We start from the raw sequence: 17,383 nt of genomic DNA, 5'->3' as shown, positions 1-17,383 counted from the left end.
ACCTCAACGTCTAATTGAAGATTGCACTTTGCTACTAAACCGTGATTGGAATTGCAAGATTTCTCATGTTAACAGGGAGCAAAATAGAATTGTTGACCACCTTACTAATTCGGGGTATGAATTACTTTTGGGGCTTCGTAGTTTTGAGTCAACTCCGGATTCTATTTCGAACATTTTATTGGATGTTGTGCTAGAAGGGGCCTCGAGAGCGAATATTCTACGGTGCACTTGGTGCATGGATGCGCCACTTCTTATGATCGTCGGATGAGTAGTTTGGGCATGTGAAGTAATCCACACCGTTGCTTGTTGGTTATCGGTTAACTTGTTGCTGTAGATAAAACAAAAACAATTGCTCTCTCCTACAGTCAAAGACATTTCAGAACCGCTCCTCTAATTTTTCTTTCCCTTTGAGTTTGATTCCTTCTACAACCGCTCATTTCCTCCTCATGTGACAACGACACAGCACCAACGACCACATCTCCTCTCCTCTCAAGTAAGTCAGTTTCCTTATTCTCATTCTTCTATCTCCTTACATCTCTCTATGAACAGAGTCGTGCCTCTTCTTTTCTCACTCTGTTTGATTTTGATTTCTTCCACAGGCGCTCCTCCTTCTGTGACGACATCGACAAGACAGGGTCGGCGGCGTCATATCCTTTCTTCAATTCCTCTCTCATATCAGTTTAAGGTAAGCATCCTCTTTCTTTGAATTTAGGGTTTTTTATGTTAAATTACGCTTGTTGAATTAGGGCTTCTAAATTGAATTGAGGGTTGAGGTAGATTTTTTTTTACAAATTTATAAATAAACCCAATCCTAGACATGTATTTATAAAAAAAACTCTAACACTATTTAAACATAGAAACACACCCAAAATCAACCCCAAAATCAACAATTGTATATTTTTTGGGTGTGTTTATAAATGGGTTTTGAGTGTGTGTAATGATGGGTTTTGGGTGTGTTTATAAAGTGTTTTGGGTGTTGAGTTTTTTTATAATTTCAGCCCCCATTTTGGGTGTTTTAGTGAAACCCCCATTTTTTTTTTCTATTAAATTAAGGCTATCAAGGTGGTTGAGACTGTGATGGATTGATAGTTTTTTATTTTCTGGATATTTGATGGGTCTAATTTATTTGATTTGTTAATCTTTGAATATTGATAAGTTTGGAGCTCATTTATTGAAATATATTGGTCTTCAAAGCTTTTTTTTAATCGTGCTTTAACTGCCTTGACAAGTTAATTACAGTGTATTGGTCTTTCCTCATTTATTGGAATGTATTGCTCTTATTTTTCTTATATATATATTGGGTTCATTTCCTTAGTATGTTTTGTCTCGTGCACGTAAGACTACTTTTTCTCTATATTAGGTTCTATTTGAAAAAACAAAAGGAAATTGGGTTAAATTCCTTAGTGTGTTTTGTTTTCTGGTTTACTTTGTTGGTGGATAGGCATTATGATTCTGCTTTGGGTTGATTTTTTAAACAAATTTATGTTTCTCTGCAATCCATTAGTTTATGTGTGGATTTACAACAGCTGCTTCTTCTTGGGTAATCTTCATCGTCCATCCCTCCAGATTTATAACTGCTGCTAGTTCTTGGTTTTTTTATTTATATGTTTCATTTTTATGGTTTTAGTTGACATGTTACTAAATTTTCAAAAAACTTTAACGATGGTTTTCATTGAAAAAGCTTCTAAGCTACTTCATGCGATGGAGTTATGATCTAAACTAGTATTTGCCAAATTGAAAGTTCGACAATGATTACAGTACTATTTTATCATATTTGCTTTTGTATGTTAGGGAATTTTGATTCCTCAGTTCTTTCCACTAAAATACCATTAGTATTTCCCCTGTATTGTAGGGAATTTTGTTTCCTCTGGCCTCAAAGTAAAGACTATGTAATTTGGATTTGAAATGTGTGTACTTTGATTTCTGTTCTTAGGTAAATTTTCTTGATTTAAGTGTTGTTGTTTCTGTTGCATTTAATTTTGTTTTTGTAATTGAAAGCTCAACAACTTATATAAACTTTTAATCATGGTCATAGTAGAAAAAATATAGTGGAGGTTGCTATTGGCTCATGGTTGATTTTGTCTTGGTGACTTGTTCTATCATCCAAAGTTGGCAGTCCTATCCTTGCTAGTTGTTTGGGAACATAGAGACGTGGAGATGAATTTGCACTTTGTGTTTCCCTTATCCAATGGTTCTCGTGAGCCATTTTTCATCATGAGTGTTTTGATTTGCTTTTTGTTTCGTTCAATGTATAGTAAAATATTGCTATATAATTTATTTCCTCTTCTTTTGCAGCGGGAGTAATTATCTTCATTTTATTAATCTCATTTTATTCAACTCGTGAAGGTGAGGACTTCACTAGTAAGATACATATAATGCTACAAAGATTTGACAGTACAAGAAGGAGTCACAGAGGCAGAATAATGTAGTGATTCATATATTTTGTGGCTCATGAGTTGTTGGTGTGTGTTTAATAGTGAATAGTAGTTTGAGTGAGTATGTCATGTCAAGTTAGCTGCATAAGAAATACACAAATTCCTGAGATGAATATGATTTCTTAGATTGTTTATTAGGAGTAGGATGCGTTTAATTGATTGTCGACATAGTTTTTCATCAATGCATTAAAATGGTTAAAAGCACTAAAATTCTATTGTTTTTACTTTTAGGTACTTAAATCATGAAAGAGAAGAAAAATGAAATGACAGAGGTCGTTTGGCAATTACCATTCAGGCAAATTAGAATGGCAATTATATGGTGCCTATTTGTCAATTGCCAACATGACGTGGCTATGCTGTAACAAAATAAAGGAATTTTGTATGAGCTTGGTGACGTAAGGCATGGGCTGAATTGAAGATGGGAGTGTAGTAGATTGTAGTTCAATTTTTTTCTATTTCTATTGTTGTTATTTAGGCTTCATATCTTGATTGTAGTTCAGTTTTTTTCCCTTCTTGTACTTGGCATTTAGTTAGTTTTTTTTTTTTTTTTTTGCATGAAATACTTGGCATTTAGTTTCAATGTATTTCTTTTGATGGACAACTTATCCATTGCCATTATGTGTACTTAGTATGATATTTCATTTAACTCATGCTTATGAGAAATATAAATAATTATAAAAACTATTGATTTGTTTTCTTTATGTTATTGGCAAATTTATTATATAATGATGTCAAATATAATCGTCTATTGTTCTCTATAAATAGGTTGAATGAGTTAATTTCAAAGGAAGTGACCATAAGATGGAAAGGGCACTGATAGATTGACTCACATAAGATGAAAAGGAAATAATGCAATTGACAAACAGTAAGTTGGAAATTGAAAAAGAATAATGCAATTGACAAACAGTGAGTTGGAAATTGAAAAAGAATAAGTGAGATTATATCTTTTGTTGTAGATGTTAATTGTTTGCTTATGTAACTTGGTAGATGTTAACTGTTAGCTTATGTAACAAGTTATAACAAATAGAAAGTATTATGTTATACGGATCGACATAAATAAGTAACAAATAGAAAACATTAGTTTAATCATTTATGAACTTTTATTTTAAGTAACTACTTCTAGTTAGTATTATCAATATTTATGACGATTTGAGTAATTGACAACCATGAAGCATCCAATTACATACCAATATGCAATTGCATTTGAAGTACAATCTTATAACTTACAAGTTTAGGGATTCTATTTACGACGTTATAGTATTATTATAACCAAAACATTGTAACATTGGTTCTCAGTCTTATAAATTTTTGTGTTTACTAGAATAAAGGCCACTTTTTAGATCACAAAGGTCTAACCTTATCAATTCTTTGTAACGTAGATTCATATCCTTGTAAAAATAAGGATAACTTTATGGATTTGATGAACCCTAATATTGTAATCTTGATGCAAAAACTTGTAAATCACTATCTAAATCTTGTAACTTATAAATTTTGGGATCCCCTTACAAGATTATGGTACCCTCGTATCTTGAGAATGTAAATAGTGTCATGAGAATTTGTAATAATTTTAGCTATACTTTTAGATGTTTAATTAATTTTTTTTATGAATTGGATAAGATAAAAACACAAAAACAAAAACAAAAAAGACACGTGGCGCATTCATAGAAGGACATTTGGCCGAAACACAGATGACGCCCCATTAACCTTTTGCCACATGGCGCCATATACTATTTAATATTATTTTTCTATGATTTAACTTATAAAAATCATAATATATAAATTAAAAATCCAAAAATTAAACTGCTACCCAAATTTTGTAACTTACATGTTTAAGGATCCTATTTATAAAGGTATGGTAGCCTCATATACAAAGCATTGTAGCGCATGTCCTTAAGCTTGTAAACCTTCATATTTACTAGCTTAAGGAGCCCATTTTACATATCCAAGGTCCATATTTACACATTTCTTGTAATGTGGATACATATCCTTGTAAAAAGCTTGTAAACCATTGTTTACTATAATAATGACCCATTTTACATCCCAAAGGTCCACCATTACCAATTCATTGTAATGTGGATCCATATTATTGTAAAAGGCTGATTTACAACATTATGGATTCGGTGAACTCTAATGTTGTAATCCAAGAGTAAAACCTTGTAAATTGTTACCAAAAAATTGTAAGTTACGAGTTTAGGGATTCTCTTTACAACGTTAAGGTATCATCAGTCCTTAATCTTGTAAACCATTGTTTACTAGAATAAGGACCCATTTTACATCCCTAAGGTCCACAATTACCAATTCATTGTAATATGAATCTATATCCTTATAAAAGGCTGATTTACAACATTATGGATTCGGTGAACCTTAACGTTGTAATCCAAGAGCAAAACCTTGTAAATTGTTACTAAAAACTTGTAAATTACGAGTTTAGGGATTGTCCTTTACGACGTTAAGGTACTATTGGTTCTTAATCTTGTAAACCATTGTTTACTAGAATAAGGACCCATTTTACATCCCTATGGTCCACCATTACCAATTCCTTGTAATATGGATCTATATCATTATAAAAGGCTGATTTATAACATCATGGATTCGGTGAACCTTAACATTGTAATCTAGGAGCAAAACCTTGTAAATTGCTACCAAAAATTTGTAAGTTACAAGTTTAGGGTTTCTCCTTACGACGTTAAGGTACCCTCGTATCCCAAAATTGTAAAATCGACTTTAATATTGTAAACCCTCATTTTACTAGAATAAGGATCCCAATTTACATCCTCATGGTCCGGACTTACCTATTCTTTGTAATTTGGATCCATATCCTTGTAAAATAAGGATTTACAAAGTTAAGGATTATGAGAACCCTAACGTTGTAATCATGATACAAAACCCTGTAAATTACTACCTAAATCGTGTAACTTACATGTTTATGGATCCATTTTACAACGTTTTGGTACCCTCGTATCCCAAAATTGTAAGATCGGCCCTTAATCTTGTAAACTCTTATTTTACTAGAATAAGGACCTAATTTACATCCTCATGGTCCGAACTTACCTATTCTTTATAATTTGGATCCATATCCTTGTAAAATAAGGATTTACAACGTTAAGGATTATGAGAACCCTAATGTTGTAATCATGGTGCAAAAACCTGTAAATCACTACCCAAATTGTGTAACCTACATGTTTATGGATCATCTTTGCAACATTATGGTACCGTTGTATCCCAAGATTATAAAATCGGCCCTTAATCTTGTAAAGCCCTTATTTTACTAGAATAAGAACCTAATTTATATTCTCATGGTCCGCACTTACCAATTCCTTGTAATGTGGATTCATATCCTTGTAAAATAAAAATTTACAACATTAAGGATTATGAGAACCCCAACGTTGTAATCGTGGTACAAAAACTTGTAAATCACTACTCAAATTGTGTAACTTATATGTTTTTGGATCCTCCTTACAAGGTTATGGTACCCTTGTATCACAAAATTGTAAAATCGGTCCTTAGTCTTGTAAACCCTCATTTTACTAGAATAAGGACCCAATTTACATCATCATGGTCCGGAGTTACCAATTCCTTGTAATGTGGATCCATATCCTTGTAAAATAAGGATTTACAACATTAAGGATTATGAGAACCTTAATGTTGTAATCGTGGTACAAAAACTTGTAAATCACTACCCAAATCGTGTAAGTTACATATTTTTGGATCCTACTTACAAGGTTATGGTACCCTCATATCCCAAAATTGTAAAATCGGCCATTAGTCTTGTAAACCCTCATTTTACTAGAATAAGGACCAAATTTACATCCTCATGGTCTGGAGTTACCAATTCCTTGTAATGTGGATCTATATCCTTGTAAATGGGTATTTACAACATTATGGATTAGGTGAACCCTAATATTATAATCCTTGTTCAAAAACTTGTAAATCGTTACCCAAATCTTGTAACTTATAAGTTTTAGGATCCTCTTACAATGTTATGGTACTCTCATATCCAAACTACTGCAAATCACTATCCAATCATATGTCAATTGCCAAACAGGAAAGGCATAATTGCATGACCCTTATGCAATTGCATTTTCACAAAATGGAAACTTGATAACTTGTATAACCAGTAACCAATTTTTAAAAAAATCTAGGAGCATCATAAAGGACAAATGGTGCATGGGTGCACCTGGTGCACTGTAGAAGGTGCCCTTTGTGAGAGCTGTGATCTGTTATTTTTTTCTCCTTGTTTCGTCTTGGTTTCAACCCACTTGTAACAAAAAATAAATTAAAAATAACACACCTCAATCCACAATTTTGAATTTTGATATTTTAACTACTCTCTAATGTGTTTTTTAATATTTTTTATACAAGAGATATTGGAGATGGACAAATCGAACGTAAGGCCATCTCCTATAATAGGGCTAAATGTAGCTCATGACTATAATTTTAGCCCTCCAAAATATAATTTTTTAAAAAATAGTGTAGGACTATATTTTTCCATATCCAAACATGTATGGCTATATTTTAGTGCCCTCCATATTTTATTATTTTGAAAAAAAAAATATGGTACAACACTCATACATTTCACTACTATGCATTGTTTAATTTAATTAAACTATTATTTAAAGACAATATTTCATATATGACACGTGTACGTAGATACATTTAACAAGATTTTGATAACATTTTTGAATGAAATGAGTGGATAGTATTTGACCAAAAAAAAAGGAGTGGAAAGTTATTAATAAGTATAGAATGTGATAGAATTTGTAGGAAATGTAGAATGAAATGAGTGAGAATTTTTTTGAAGAAATTTTGAGGTATTTATAAACATATTTTAGGTTTTTAAAATATAAAAATTAAAGAAAAGAAAGTCAACAATGGCAAAACCTTTTTTTTTCCAATAATTTTCTATACATTTAAAATGTAAAAAGAGAAAGGAAAAAAGTAACGGCTAGCTAACGTCATCGTGCTTTTAATATCAGCCTTTGGATATGGAGTTCTACTAGACATTCTATGCTCACACCCACGCGTGATTAGGCCCACAAAAGAAATTGACATGGGCTATAATTGGGCTAGTTAAAGAGCTAAATGCGACCAATTTTTTTTAACTCATGGATTGAGAGTTTTGCATCAATTTAGGGCTACATTTGGCCTATAACCCATAATTGAAGATGGCCTAAAAGCTCAGATACAAAAGTTAATGCTCTTAACCTTTCAAAGGACGGAACTGACCTAACTCACATTTGATATTTTTCCCCCCACTTTAAATATCCCCTTCCAGTGATCTGTATGAATTTCACGACCACCTTCGTCATAATATATGCGTACGTCATGATGATCACACAGTCGACTTGGAGCTCTGTGATGGGTGGGGATATACAATATACAAATGCAATGCCGGCCCATAGCATAGCAGCATAGCCACCCTACTATATATATATATATGCTAAATTAATAATACTACAAACGTAAATATCAAAGAAACCCTCTTCAAAGCGACATTCAAACATTAATTCTACTGACTTGACTTAGTAGTAAGTAATAACACACTCGAGGCTTCCCCGAAGTTATTGCTAATATTTTGGACCACATTTCTCTTTCACTTCACAGTTTGATTCTCTTTTTCAGCCCAAATAGTGTTTGCCTTAGAATTTCTTCCCCTTTTTCTTTATAAAAAAAGAAAAACCAAAAAAGGTTTTTTAAAATAAAAAAGAAATTAAGAGACACGTCACATGGACCCAAAGAAACTGAAAAATAAAAAGATTTTGGGCCTAATGATTTAAACCCATAAAGCCATAATATAGGGGTCTCCCTTCCAAATTCCCAATAGGCAATAAAGAGCCCTTAACGGTCTGACTGACTAGGAACTAGAAAATGATTTGTAAAGAAAGAAATGCATGGGAACGTAAAAAGAAAAGTCTAAAAGAAAAAGAGCAAAAGCAATCCGTATACCGTATATGACATGTTTGGTTGAATGTTAGGGCAGATGACAGACAGACATACAGACAGACACAGGGCAAATTAGAGAATAAATTGAGTGTTAGATATGAATTGAAAACGCCGCCGTTGTTGAAAATCTCCATCTTGTAAAAGAACCATCGTCCTCGCGTTGCAACATACTGCTGTGTTGTGTTGTCACTTAATGGTCTCTGCATATCTCGTCTTTATATATATTAATTAAATCCTGCATGCTGTGTTTGGTTTTCTTCAAATTCTTGCTGCTTTTTGGATGTGTCTTTTGACAAATCATCTGAGTGTAACCGAAACTTGCTGTTATATTATATTATTGACGTATGCATATATATATATATATATATATATATATCTTATTAGTCATTTCGATATTTTCAAATACATTCTAAACAGTCTGTCCTAAACTCCTGTAGCAATTAATGAGAGTTACTACAACCAAGACCTTCCTTAACAGCACAAATACTCAGTTAGATGGAAACAAGAGGTACGTAGTTGGAACTCTTGCACGCATGTACCATTTATTTCCATCTCTTTCTTCACGCGACACATTTTTTATGAGAGAGACATAAATAAAGGATACATGGATAAGTTTTCCTTAGAGAGATAGAAACAAAGAATGCATATGCCTCGTGACAGACAAGCTTTCATCTCTAAATAGAGTCAGAGCGTATTGCCACACTACAAGAGTTATAGTTGTAATTTGCATGTTTAATAAGCAATATATTAATTAATAAACCACATTTATTCAAATAAGAGATGCCTACATAGTAATCAGATTTGGTATTTGTTTTCTCAATTTAGGCATATTGTTTTTTCCATTCAGAAATTGAGACACTGTATATCCACCAAGCAGAAACTCCCATTAGAATTTACAACTTAATTAATATATACAGCAGTGCTATAAGTCTTCTCAGGTCCAAATTTCAATGTCATCCACCCAAAAGAAATGAAGAATATATTTTTAGACCCTCATCATATTATCAAAATGACACAGTTGACAGTGATATGCGTAGTTATAGTTAAGCTGTCATTGTATCAAAGAATGACAGATCTGCAGCAAGCGTTCTTGTATAAGGAAAAGTCTTTAGCTGGCATGGAACAAAAACTGTCATTCCAATTTCCAAATATTTGAGAGGGGAAAGAAGAAAAAGAAAAACTGTCCCAATCAAGTATTCTCATTCCACAAAACAGCAAAGTTTCATTCTATTATATCACCTTCAAAATCAGACAACTTACTAAATTAAATAAATCACTTTAATTTATAATTACCTTGTCTTTTTTTTTTTTTTTAAACTGTACAATATCTGTGGCTGAAAGTAAGCTGTGACACAATCAGAGTAACAGTTTGATAGGGTTGGTGATGATATAGCAATTAATAATTAGTGATGTAAAATCTAAAATAAATTTTGCCGTGTAATTTATCGATAGTGGTTGGTTGGATTAGGTCCTTTCTTAATAATTCTTAGGTCTTTTAATTATGTAATTATAAAAAGACTAAAATGGCCTTTCATACTGGCCCCCCAGCCCCAGATGCGTCTGCCAGTAGGAGAATCAATTTGCATGTAACTGAAGCGGACCTAGGAGGCGCTGCTCTTTACATGTCAGTGGGCAGAGAGAGCTCTCAAATTAATGGCAACCGCATTCTGCTACAGCTTAAGCTGGATTTCAGCAAAACAGCCTCATCTCAAACTACCTTATATCAGAGCTCTAATATACACGAAACTGACTCTGTATATATATTATTTCTTTATAATTTCTTCGTAATTATTTTCTTTCTGGGATTGTTTTCTTCTGCGTGTCAAATATTATTTATTATTCAATTAATTGATCATTTTTAGAAAAAGAAATTTATATATATTCATCCTTTAGTGTTAGGTTTAGTTTAGTTTTCTATTTTGCTGAAATGTTTTATTTTTACAGTGAGGTCCACTTGGGACAGGGGTGATGGAGGATAGTTTGTCTGGATGTGAGTAAGAAGATACGAAGACGAGAGAGAGAGAGAGAGAGAGAGAGAGAGTAGCTGCTTCATGCTCCTCCCACGCACCATACCATGTCGTTATGTGGCTATGGATTGGGTCCACCGACCTGTAGGCCTCACCTCCTCTTTCTCTCTGTCTCTCTCTTCTCTCTCTTCTCTCTATCGATTGATTATTTTCATTTTGTATTTTATTTAAGGGATGAAAAAATTCATAGAAAATCTGGAGAAAAAAAAAAGGAAACTGTGGAAAAGATGCCAATAAAATTTAAAATAAAAGAAAATATGTGTATATGTGTTACTGTATGTGCATGACACCAAATCATAAAACCATAGCAACATATCACTTTGCTCAGAAATTTTCATTTAAAACAAGAGGAAAAAAAAAGGCAGAAGAGAGAAGCATCAAATGCTTAGCTATGGAGTTGATTCCTTTTTCTTTCTCTTCAGCTCCGCTTGGTTAATCTAGTAGCTCGCAGCCAGCTTTCCTACTTTTCAAGTATTTTTCTTTCTTTGTTTCTGATTATATTAATCAATACTCCAAAACCTCTCCTCTATATATATATACATCATTGGTTTTGAGATAAGATTTCAGGAGGACTCAAATTGGTTGTGGGGTTGTGGTGGTTTCAGATTGCTTTGTGAGGTAAAGGGAAGAAAGAGAAGCAGGGAAAAGCAGGAAAGGGTCGGAGAATTAGAGAAGAAGAAGATATAAATTAGATAGATGGCTGCGTCTTCTTCGTCGGTTACACCGCTTTTCGGAATTAGAGAAGAGGATCAAAACCAGCAGATGAAGCAGCAACATTCCTCTACACCGCCAACCTCGTCCACAGCTGCAGCAGCTGCTCCACCTCAGAAGAAAAAGAGAAACCAACCTGGAACACCAAGCAAGTATCCAACAATTAATTAAAATTTTGTTTTCTTTTGTAGCTAGCAAAGATCTAACACAAAAGAAATTAAATTAATTTCTGAATTCATTCACAAGTGCTCCTTTTTTTTTTCCCCTCGTCACAGATAAGGAACCCTAAATTGGGAGAGGAATCAATTGAAATGGGAAAAATACAGAGACACATACATATACATATATATATATATATAGATATGTATAAAAGTTTATGATTTAGTTGGATTGAAATGGGCACATAAGTTTATAAATAAAGATTGTCTTGTAGCATATATGTATGATTTGTTGTTGTGATTAATAAAGATATGAAATTTCTAATTTGTTGTGGTTTGGCATTTTTCATGAGAACAGATCCAGAAGCAGAAGTGATAGCACTATCTCCCAAGACCCTAATGGCAACAAACAGGTTCATATGTGAGGTATGCAACAAAGGCTTCCAAAGGGAGCAGAACCTACAGCTCCACAGAAGAGGACACAACCTGCCTTGGAAGCTCAAGCAGAAGACTACAAAAGAACCCAAACGCAAAGTCTACCTGTGCCCCGAGCCCACATGCGTCCACCACGACCCCTCCCGAGCTCTCGGTGACCTCACCGGCATCAAAAAGCACTTCTCTAGAAAGCACGGCGAGAAGAAATGGAAGTGCGAGAAGTGCTCCAAGCGCTACGCCGTGCAGTCCGATTGGAAGGCCCATTCTAAGACTTGTGGAACTAGAGAATACAGATGTGACTGTGGCACTCTCTTCTCAAGGTAATTAAATTAATTTTTTTTTTTTTTCTTTCACTCGTTTTCTCATTAAGCAAACATCATATCCTTAGCCAAGCCAGGCTACTTCATTTCATGAGAGAGATATGGTTTGGTTTAGGCTATTATATTATAGCTTCCTCAAGTCATCGGTGACAAGAGAAGAAAAGGTTTTCACTCTTTTAGTATGCGTTTCATTTTCACCCTTGTCCTATTGTAATTCTTCTTCTCTTTCTCTTTTTTCTTTTTGTTTTTCTCCTGTCAATGTTTTGATTTTAAAATTTCTTTGGGGGAAGGAAATGGCAGAAAACATGCTCCCACGTGAATAATCTGTGAGAAACTGCCATGGTCGTAGTGGTTTCAGTTCTCTGGATATATATATATCCCCACTCCAGTCGGGGCACCCAAAACCAACTAAAAGAAAAAAAAAAGAGAGAGAGAAAGGTTGCCCCATGGTGGTACTGGTGCTTGAATTTCTTTTTCTTTGTTTCACCTCGGAAACAACGCCCCGCTTCGGTCTTTAGTTTAACCTTTCCGTATTCACGTGTCGCTATGCTGCCATGTAAGAAAGAAGAGAAAGAGAGGGTGTTGCTCTCCTATTATGAGCTGCCCCAATCTCATCATAACGCTTTGCTTTCTAGGGCGCTCTCTTCCCAATTGACCATCTTCTCTTCCTCTCCCTCTCCCTCTCTCTAAACTGGTTTTCAGTTTGGCTTTACTTCATCATGACCTTGCAGTTTGAAAGCTGTGGTCGAAATTAAGGGTTTACATAATGGCACGCAATTGGGGTCATTAATTTATTGGGTTGAGACTTGAGAGGAGAGGACCAGTAATTGGGGGAAATTGGGAATAATTCTCAAGTGGAAAAAACAGACAATTCATCATGGGTTTTGTATAAACTGAGCATAACTCCCCAAATGGGTTTATCGATGGATTACCTTTCATCACTTGGAATACATTCTCATGTCGCATTTATTGATCTGCCAGTTCTTGAAATGGTATTTCTTTCTTGGTTGTTCATTCAACGCTTATTTTCTTCACACACATTTTACTTCTCTATATTTTCTTGAAATGGTATTTCTTGCTTGTCTTTGCTATTAGTTTCCGTGTGGCAGATTATATAGTGCGTGTTAACCGTCGAAATTATTGCATAATTAATTTTTGTTCACATTAGGGTTTTGATATATCTATATATTTTCATTTTTATCCATTTTTGGAATTGCACTGCTTGTCGGTGTGATTTAGAACAATATCTAACGCTGCTAATTGCACTGCCCTAATGCTGAAACATTGAAATACCTATATACTACTGAAAATGGGGGAACTCACTGAGTGGATAATGCTTCCATTCTTAAGATAGAATTAATTGTATAGATTTTGGATTTTATCAACACAAGTGGGGCCCAATTCCATCTATATATGGAAGTCATTTCATTTTACTTTCATTCACTTTAGTATATTTCCGTACATTTTCCAAGTTGATGCGTCTGTGATAAACATGAACACTTTCTCTCCAGAAAATATATATTCTAACCTAGCTAGCTAGTGTATTACCCACGAAATGAATCTAATGTGAACTCTATCCAATTGTAATAATATTTGGTGCGTGCTGTAGGCGGGACAGTTTTATCACGCACAGGGCCTTCTGCGATGCACTGGCTCAGGAAAGTGCAAGGCATCCGCCCAGTTTGAGCACCATTGGCAGCAGCTTATATGGGGGCAGCCTCAGCAACACTGGCCTCGGCTTATCTCATCAAGTTGTGGGCCCACCTCAAATTTCCTCACTCCAGCAAGACCACAGTCAATCCAGTACAGCTGCTGACATCTTAAGACTTGGTGGTGCGGGTGCTGCTGGCGCTGCTCGGACCGGACAATTCGATCATCTCCTGGGCTCATCTTTTCGACCAGCTGCACAGTCCTCAGCATCTTTCTTCTTGACTGCCGCTGATCAGTCCACCCAACAACAATACCATGATCATGATCAGGACAAGTCATTCCAGGGCCTCATGCAATTCTCTGATAATCATCATCATCATCATCATCATCTTCACCAGAACAACAACAACAACTCAAACAACCCACCTCATCATCACTCAGCAGGAGCCAATCTATTCAGCCTACCTTTCCTTTCCAACAACACCACCAATACTACTAATAATAACAACAGTGCCACCAATAACAATTTACTAATTAGTCCTGACCATTTCAACACCAATGTAAATGGCACTACCACCGCTGCCGGAGGCAGTGAAGGTTCACATAATCTCTTCTCCGGTCACATAGTGGGCGGTGATCATATTAGCACCGGGATACCTTCTCTCTACAGCACTAATAGTAATATTAATAATAATAATCAGCAGCAGCAGCAGCATGCATCTATGGCGCACATGTCAGCAACCGCACTGCTTCAGAAGGCTGCTCAAATGGGCTCCACCAATTCAAGCAACAACACCACTGCCTCGCTGCTTCGGAGCTTCGGCAGCTCCTCCTCAGCCACTGCTAAATCCGACAGGCCCGGGGCGCTGGTTCCTTCCAGCTTAGGTGGCATGTTCGGAAGTGATCAACACGACCAGAGCCACCTGCAAGACCTAATGAACTCGTTTGCTAATACTGGTGGCTCATCCATTTTTGCAAATGCGTCGTTTGGTGGCTACGATGCTGCAGCAGCAAATAGGGCTATTAACATGGAGGAGACAAAGTTGCAGCAGCAGAACAGTCTGGGGGTGAGCAACATTGGAGGGGCTGATAGGTTAACAAGGGACTTTCTTGGGGTTGGACAGGTGGTGAGGAGCATGAGCGGGGGATTTTCTCATCAGAGATCAGAGCATCATAGTGAACAGCAGCATGGAATGGACATGAGCTCATTGGATTCAGAAAGCAATGCTGCAGCTGCAGCTGCGCCGTCAAGCCAATCTTTTGGAGGAGGTGGGAATTTTCAGTGAGAACAACATGAGCTGGAAAAAGTACAGAGATGAGAGAGGTACGTGAAAATTAGTGACGACTTTTGTAGATTAAAAATGATTATATATGATTAAAGGAGTTAGTTTTCTTTGGTAAATGTGTCCTAAGTTCACTGGCTTTCAGTACTTTTCTTTTTCTTTTCTTTTGGGTTGAAAAAACAAAAACAATAAGAAAAGGAAATTCTGACACAATGTGTTGCATGGTTACATCACAAAATTGAGGCAGTCATGATCGATGACCTGGAGTACAATTGGGTGTCTCGTCTTTTTGTTTTTATATAAACATGATACTTTCTTAACTTTTATTTTGGCTGGCAGAGTCACGAGTGCTGCTGGACTTGTAAAAGTGAGTGAGTCTGATGAGATAAACGTCTTCTCTCAATAAAAGATGCATGTCCGACTTGTCTTGGATTACATTACACACACCACACACACATACTCACATGCATGAATTATTTATTTACTTTAACCATTTCATCATAGCTCACCTTTTTACATCTCCAACATCTTTTATGTGATGATGAGATTGACTTCTTTCTCATGTATCCGTTGAATGTTTTCTTGGAAAAATCACTCAATTACTAATTTTGGGTTCGTTTGCAGGGAGTTCAACTTTCCCTCGTACCATAAGTTATGCATCAAGTTCTGGCTAAGCAAATCCTGAACGCCATGAAGTTTTCGCGATGTCACACCAAGAGAATTAGTGCAGATTAATTAAGGTTTCTTCAACCTGTATATTTTCCGTTTTTCTTTTTTTGTTTTTGGTTGAGACCTCAAAAAGTGTTTTGGGAGGCCCGGGGGTTAATTTTCAAAGTCAATCAAGGCTACAACTTTTTCCTAGTTTAAATTAAATGACTAGTGGACTCTCTCTTTCATGTTGAACTGATGTTCCCTTTTATGGAAATCCATAGGAACTTTCGTAATTATTTTGACCACACATGCATGCAACCATGCCATAATCAATGTTTCAAACAGCCGTTACCAAGTAACTTACGAGGATGAATAAAAAAACTTAATGACTCAGAAATTATCCCGAAGATGATTGGTTTGGCACTTCAAAATAATCCTTTATTGAATTTTTATTTTCATAAATAAAATATATATTTTTATCGTTTGCATTGATTTTGTTTTGCTATAGTTGGATTTTTACGAATCTTTCTTTCGGAAATAACATGCTCAGTTAAGAAAATTTCCATATCGATATAGATATAGATCCCTTCGTGAACTGGCCATTAGTTGCATTCCATGGACACTATGCATGATCGTATTAAAAAGTATATGTGCATTTGCCTTGGCCAACATTATTACTGCACAAGTTAAACTGAAAAGACGACAATAATATTGTTCGTAATTTTCGTGCCTCTTGGAGTGTAAGAGTAGATGAGTAGCTGGAAAAGTCTAGAACATTGCCTTGGTAGTAACCAAAGATCAACATATTGTTCATATTAGTGGGTTGGACGTGTGACTTGTGAGGGGTGGTATACGTACTGATCGTTAGGAAGAAACATTATACATACAGATTTTTTATTATATATAAATGTTATTCACTAATCTAGATTAGTTGCAGATAACGTTTACCCTCTTAATTATTTGTATAGATTAATAGATACCACCAACTATGTATATATGTATAAAGAGTGAATGTGTGGGCATTTAGTACTAACGCAAAATTCCATTTAATATGCTACTACATATATAATAGACGTATGTACATATATATATATATATATAGAGAGAGAGAGAGAGAGAGAGAGAGAGAGAGAGAGATGCAGTCAATCTGTTTGTACTAATAAAGAGACAAGTTTTGAAGCCTAAACCCCACCCTCTCAAGGCCTCAACGTACGGGTCAAAAGAAATATAGAGACAAGACTGTATTATTTCTTTTTGTATTCTACTACGACTTTGGAATTTATTTACAACACACACATATTCCACGGAACTTTGTTGACATCTCGTCTTATGCCATTCTCATTAGGTTGACTCTTTCAAGTCTTAATATATATATATATATAGGTTCTAGACGCCCAAAGTTGGGAAAGGGCCGGGAATAATAATTTCTCCCTTGATTTCTACCTCTCATATGATTATGATGAATGTACAAATTTGCTTTTTTTTTTCTTCAAGCAATCCCATGGAAATTCTTACATTCATTTAATTTATTTAAAGGATTACTGTTGGCCTGTTTGGTGTGATATAAACAAGAGAGGAAGAAGTCACGAGCCATCTTTAAAAAAGTCTCTCTCCGAGAGTCTGTGATTGTACTCTTCAAGTTTGATGTCTACAAGTGGTCTTTTATTTTTTATTTTTGCTTTCGGGTAGGATGTCTACAAGTGGTTAGTATGGCCTATGGTCCCACGTTTTAGACACATCTTTCTATCCATCAAGGGGCCACCATTTGGA

General features: G+C 35.2%; 1 protein-coding gene and 1 long non-coding RNA gene across 5 annotated transcripts; both read left to right on the top strand.

Moving 5' to 3' along the window:
• The first annotated feature begins 20 nt into the window (after positions 1-20).
• Positions 21-3,045, top strand: LOC148919734 (uncharacterized). 3 transcript variants are annotated; one of them, XR_016123786.1, is made up of 3 exons: positions 21-493; positions 600-685; positions 2,039-3,045. It is a non-coding gene; the product is annotated as an uncharacterized LOC148919734 (long non-coding RNA). The 3 variants fall into 3 exon arrangements; XR_016123787.1 differs by having other exon boundaries at positions 2,036-3,045; XR_016123788.1 differs by having other exon boundaries at positions 145-493; positions 2,296-3,045.
• A 7,529-nt stretch (positions 3,046-10,574) lies between these two features.
• IDD5 (indeterminate(ID)-domain 5) lies at positions 10,575-15,861 on the top strand. Of its 2 annotated transcripts, XR_016124153.1 has the most exons (6): positions 10,575-10,876; positions 11,011-11,264; positions 11,633-12,029; positions 13,639-15,003; positions 15,302-15,329; positions 15,587-15,861. XR_016124153.1 is itself a non-coding variant. In XM_008222757.3 (5 exons), the coding sequence occupies exons 2-4, from the start codon at positions 11,102-11,104 to the stop codon at positions 14,963-14,965; spliced, it is 1,887 nt and encodes a 628-aa protein (XP_008220979.2). In that variant the 5' UTR covers positions 10,577-10,876; positions 11,011-11,101; the 3' UTR covers positions 14,966-15,003; positions 15,587-15,861. The 2 variants fall into 2 exon arrangements, 1 of the variants encoding a protein (XP_008220979.2); XM_008222757.3 differs by lacking the exon at positions 15,302-15,329 and having other exon boundaries at positions 10,577-10,876.
• Positions 15,862-17,383: the final 1,522 nt, after the last annotated feature.

The sequence above is a fragment of the Prunus mume genome, linkage group LG2 (genome assembly GCF_029339155.1).
Source record: "Prunus mume cultivar Tortuosa linkage group LG2, ASM2933915v1, whole genome shotgun sequence".
In the NCBI taxonomy this organism is placed as follows: domain Eukaryota; kingdom Viridiplantae; phylum Streptophyta; class Magnoliopsida; order Rosales; family Rosaceae; genus Prunus; species Prunus mume.
The sequence above is the reverse complement of the archived record's forward strand: the minus strand, read 5'-3'. Positions and strand labels throughout refer to the sequence as shown.